At 42.8% G+C, this 5,059-nt stretch overlaps 1 protein-coding gene across 1 annotated transcript; it reads right to left on the bottom strand.

The window, feature by feature from the left end:
• Window positions 1-252: 252 nt before the first annotated feature.
• LOC115362522 (homeodomain-interacting protein kinase 2-like) lies at window positions 253-4,006 on the bottom strand. Its single transcript, XM_030056484.1, has 9 exons — window positions 3,812-4,006; window positions 3,376-3,567; window positions 2,957-3,262; window positions 2,215-2,325; window positions 2,016-2,102; window positions 1,664-1,854; window positions 1,279-1,578; window positions 719-879; window positions 253-632 (listed from the first exon to the last, which is right to left on the bottom strand). The coding sequence occupies exons 1-9, from the start codon at window positions 4,004-4,006 to the stop codon at window positions 253-255; spliced, it is 1,923 nt and encodes a 640-aa protein (XP_029912344.1).
• Window positions 4,007-5,059: the final 1,053 nt, after the last annotated feature.

The following is a 5,059-nucleotide window of genomic DNA, read 5'->3' as shown; positions in this document are numbered from 1 at the left end:
TTGGCTTTAGCTTCTGTCTGCTTCTTGGCACTGATTCCTTTTGTCCAGTGTGTCTTCATTATAGTGGTCGTCATGTGTCTTTCCTCGTATCTCCTCCCAGCTGCTACACAGGAAACAGGAAATTCACTTTCATGATTTGCTGAAGTGTGAAAGATAATTGCAGAATGACAAACTTCAGACATGTTTCACAGAGATCATTCATTAATTTTCTGTACCTGCTTAATCCTTTTCAGGGCCGCTTGTGTTCCAGGACTAGCTCTGTTTTGGTCCAGTGGATTTGAAGCAGACCAAGAGCTCTGGGATGAAGGCAGCGTACCAGTTTTGGGCCGTAGGGGAGATGGTGCCAGTCTGGGACGTAGAGGTGTTGGTGTTGGCCTGAGCTGTGGCTCTGGGGGCCTCAGTCTTGGCTCCAGCTCTGCCTCTGTTGTCCTCTATGAGGGGACTGAGTCTGGCCCTCTTGGATCCAGTCTGACCTGTGGCCCCTCTGATGGTAGAAGCAGCAGGTCTCAGTCCGTTTTGTGCACCTGCAGCAGCCCGACCAGAGGATGAAGATGGTGCTGGTCCAAATGACGATGATGATGCCACGTCATGGCCTCCCTGGTTGGCTGTCCTCTTGGGAATGATGTAAGGTGCTGGAAAACAAAAGTCAGACTTTAGGACCTCTGATCTCTGTTCTCAGTAGGACAACACACACATATCATCGGTAGAGGTTTCTCACCACTTCTCTTCCTGCTCTGAGAGGCCAAATGTCCAGCAGATGTCTTGCTCTTCCCCAGCAGGACCGTCCTCTCATCAGTCCTGTTTGGCTCAGCTTTGGGTGGGCCTGAGTTGGAGGCTGCATGGGTCGTGCTCGTCGTTGGTAGACATGCCTTCGTGTTTCTGAACAGTGATGCATGGAAGATTAAATTAATGATTCCTCAATTTGTAAAGCAGACACACATCATCACTCCATTTGAAAACCAAACATGATAATGAAAATCTACCCATAATCCAGGGATTGTATTCCTGATCCTGAGATTAGATCAATTAAATCAATTTCCATAATTCAAAGTGTAAATGGAAAATGCCATTTACATTAAAACAACAGAATTGCAATACCAAATAAAATCTTTAAAGACTACATATGTGAACAGTGTGAGAACCAAAGCTTACCCATGTCTGTGCTCGTCACATCCATACCTGGCCCTCTTCTCTGAGCTCCTGCACAGATCAGATGTTGATTTAATCTTTTGAATATTGATAGTCAAAGGTGATAATGTAATATGAAACAACATCTACCTGTTGTCAGCTTCTCTATCTTCAGGCTCAGCCCTCTTTCTTTTCACCGCTGACCTCTGGCTTTGGGTCTGAGTGGAGGTGGAGGGACGACTGTCGGTACCCTGGTGGAGGGGCCCAGCCAGGCTCATAGCAGCAGGCTGAAGCTGGGGTCGGACCCTGTGCTGGTCATGGTGGGCAGTGCCAGAGGAGGCTTGCTGATGCAGAGATGGCTGCTGGGTAGTCTGAGCGCTACCATTCCTGCTGTCAGAGGTCTGCTGTTGTCTCCGACAGATGTCCATCTTCAGAAAACAGGACCTGACACTGCAAGACAATGAATCAGTGACTCACACTACGTCATCCATTGCATGAGCACACAAGATCACACAGCATCTTTGCACAGACTTACTGCAAGCTTTCAGGGTACATGTTCTCAAGGTGGCTCATGCTGATAAACGGATGTTCCAGAAGCTGACTGGGTGTTATTCGTCTTCTGGCATCCAGGTGCAGCATCTGTTTCAACATGTCCACGAACTGCCTCTGATCCCTGAGTTTTGCAGTACTGAAGCTCACATCACTTGCATGGTCAGATTGATGGACCTAGAAAATAAATACCCAACATAAGTGTCTTTAATCAACTTCCTGAATCATGATGATGAAGGTAGGAAAAAAAATCTGGAGATTCTTTACTGTAAGCAATCCTTAACAAATAAGCTAATGTACACATCCTAAAAGTTGAACCATCAAAAGAGATCACCTACTTGCTTAAGGTCATCCAGGTTTTTGAGCTGGTATCTCCGGGTCTCTCTGGACTTGATCCTCATCTCTTTCCTGACCTCTCTTTGAGTCTGAGGAGACATAGCTATCATTAGCAAGTCCTGCATACCCAATTACAGTGACCTGAGACAGACAGGCAGAAATTCGTAGTTCATTTAGTTTGAAGCAGAGGAATGATTGTACCTTGAGTCTCCAGGAATCACTGGTCTCTTTGTGGAAATAGCGGCAGGTTTTCTGTCCAGATCTGAGCAAATGATCTGGTGGCTGACCCTGAGTCTCTACGATGAACCTCAACTGGAAACACAAAACAACTTCAAGTCACATCGTAGCAGTGCAGACTCACACAGAGGCACGAAATCACCGAAATCACTCCTTTCTACATCTTGACATTTTGTGACAAGAGGTTGAAAACATTTTTTTCTTTGACACCTGAGTGGCTGGACTGGAACGGCATCTATGAGTCAACCACATGTCCTATAGTGTGTGTGAGTACTATGATGGAGAATCAGCAACACACTGAAACTGGCTATCATTAATATCCATTATAAAGTATTAATGATGTCTGTTGCCAAGAAAGACAAGAGGTATGCAATTTCAAAAGCAATATATTTCCTAATCAAGTGTGATGACTGCTTGAAACTATTTTTTTTAGAAAATCACATCATTTGACAATATAGCTCAATTACAGGTTGTATAATTTAGCAAACTGGATTGTGTTGTTTAGTTCTATACTATAAAATATTCCTCTACAATTTCCCTCACTCATACAGAAAATATGAACAAGTCACACACAAGTAGTTGATAACAGGGAAAACAGCACAAAATGTTCAATTTCTCCAGACAAATATAAATCAGAGGATGTTGACTATTTTTGCTAAATATGTGAAATAAAAAGCCTAGAAAGAGATCCTGAGAAAAAACTGACCATGTCATATTCAGAGCTGCCGGGGTAGAGCGCATGCCCGAGGAAGAGCTCTGCAGCCACCGTGCCCAGAGACCACATGTCAATGGCCTCTGAGAACGGAAGGCCCAGCATGACCTCTGGAGATCTGTACCACCGGGTCTGGATGTACCAACACTGCCTGGCTTCTGAAACTGCACAGGCTGCGCCAAAGTCAATAATTTTGACCCTGAGTGGCTGCCGTCGACGGTCTACCATCATGATGTTATCAGGCTTCAGGTCAGTGTGGATTATGTTGATGTCCTTCAGGTGTTTTAGTGCTGTGGCACACTGAAAAGTCAGAAAGGTCACAGACATGGATCTCATGAGAAGGTCGACTATATTCCATCCGTATCCATTTCCAAGCAGTTGATCAATAAAGAGAGGAAGACAGTACACCGTACCTGATGAAGGATGGGTCTTATCTCCTTCAGAGGCAGAGGCCAGTAATTTCTCTGCTTCAAGAAGTCTCTAAGACTCACATCCAGGAGTTCAAACTCCAGACACATGTAGTTTCTGTAGATGAAACTGCAGTTCCATTGTACGATGTTGCATGTGTCTGGGTCCAAGGATTTCACTTTCTTAAGAACGGCCAGCTGGAGAATATTTCAGATGTTACAGCAATTGTCTTTCATGTTTTCATGTCTCCATCAGGTTAACACTGCTGCACAGTGTCCACACAACCATGGAATACAATTACCTGGACATGCGTGACTGGTGAATAATTGTACAGACATTTCTCTTCTTTTTCATATATACAGTTGACATAATTACTCCAAAATGTGTTGTCACTAGCATGATACAATCCAAACTTTGATTGGCAGAGCAGTTTTTTTCTACCTCTCTCTTGGCGTCTTGCACTGATCTCCTTGTATCCTTCATGATCTTGATGGCTACCATCTTGTTGGTGTTTGTATTGAGGCACTTGGCAACCTTTCCAAAAGTGCCCTCCCCCAGGAAGGACTCCACCTTGTAGCTGCAGGACATCAAGGAGAGCAGGCTTCCTGGGACAATCGGGAAGTCGTGGGAATTCATGTCTGAGAGGAGAGCAACAGTCAGTGACATCCTGCCACATACACCATCACAGTCAATCGTTAGGTGATACCTATCTATCTATCTCTCTATCTATCTATCTGTCTATCTGTCTATCTGTCTATGTGATCTGAATAATGTGGACATGTCAGGGTTAGGGAAATATTTTCAATATTTAAATATTTGAGTCACATTCATTGAGGTTACCTGTGATACAAATTACATCCAAAATGTCCTGCTTTTTGAAGAGGTGTGATTTGTTTTAGTAAGAGCAGATATAAATCAGCAAAATAAACTTCCTTACCTATCACTCTGTGTCAGTGACTTCACCTGATTGCAAACTTTGTCGGTTGACAACGCGTGTCTTGACGCTGTGCTTTACAAAGTTGTACTGACCGCTCTGTGTCACAGAGCCTTGATACGTCTGGAAGTTCCATGGAGCCTTTGTGACTTCATAAACCAAACTCCTCACAGGTCACAGGAGGCTGATGGAACTCCTCACAGCACCAAGGATTTAGGACCACAGTTATAATCATTGATCAAGTTTGAAACAATTAACATCATAGTAACCTTTTAACGTAATAACCTCATAACCTAGTAACTTGACATAAATGACTGTCTACTGTATTTCTTCAAATAAACACAAGAATAATTTATATTGACCTGTCCATGTTTAAGTCAAATATTTGCATAACTAATAAATGTATGAAACTGAAAGGTAACATAAAAAATAAAGTTAAAAGGAAACAGCTCTAGCAAATTTAGTGGTCATTAAAAAATCTTATCTCAATTTATAAGTGGATGTTTCACATCAGTGGGCATTGCTAATTCTAAATCAGGCATTAACAAGTTCTTTTGTTTTCTTTTCTTTCTTTCTTTCTTTTTTTTTTTTTTTTTACAATGAGAACAGTCATCACAGTATCTGTTTGGGACCATACCTGGTAAGACTCTACTTGTTTCATCTTATCTTATGTCTGACAACTTCCTATTTATTTCCATTAGGGTCCTTAGATCTTTTACAGCTGCACCTACCTCAAGCAGAAGTCTATGTTTGCA

The sequence above is a fragment of the Myripristis murdjan genome, chromosome 1 (genome assembly GCF_902150065.1).
Source record: "Myripristis murdjan chromosome 1, fMyrMur1.1, whole genome shotgun sequence".
Taxonomy (NCBI): Eukaryota; Metazoa; Chordata; class Actinopteri; order Holocentriformes; family Holocentridae; genus Myripristis; species Myripristis murdjan.
The sequence above is the reverse complement of the archived record's forward strand: the minus strand, read 5'-3'. Positions and strand labels throughout refer to the sequence as shown.

What these genes read in the sequence shown, in the direction of transcription:
- LOC115362522 (XM_030056484.1), bottom strand. Translation starts at nt 4,006, where the DNA reads ATGAATTCCCACGACTTCCCGATTGTCCCAGGAAGCCTGCTCTCCTTG. An exon ending in TAAGACCCATCCTTCATCAG is followed by an intron (nt 3,263 to 3,375) that starts GTACGGTGTACT and finishes CTGACTTTTCAG; the next exon opens with TGTGCCACAGCACTAAAACA. An exon ending in ACCTGGATGACCTTAAGCAA is followed by an intron (nt 1,855 to 2,015) that starts GTAGGTGATCTC and finishes TTTATTTTCTAG; the next exon opens with GTCCATCAATCTGACCATGC.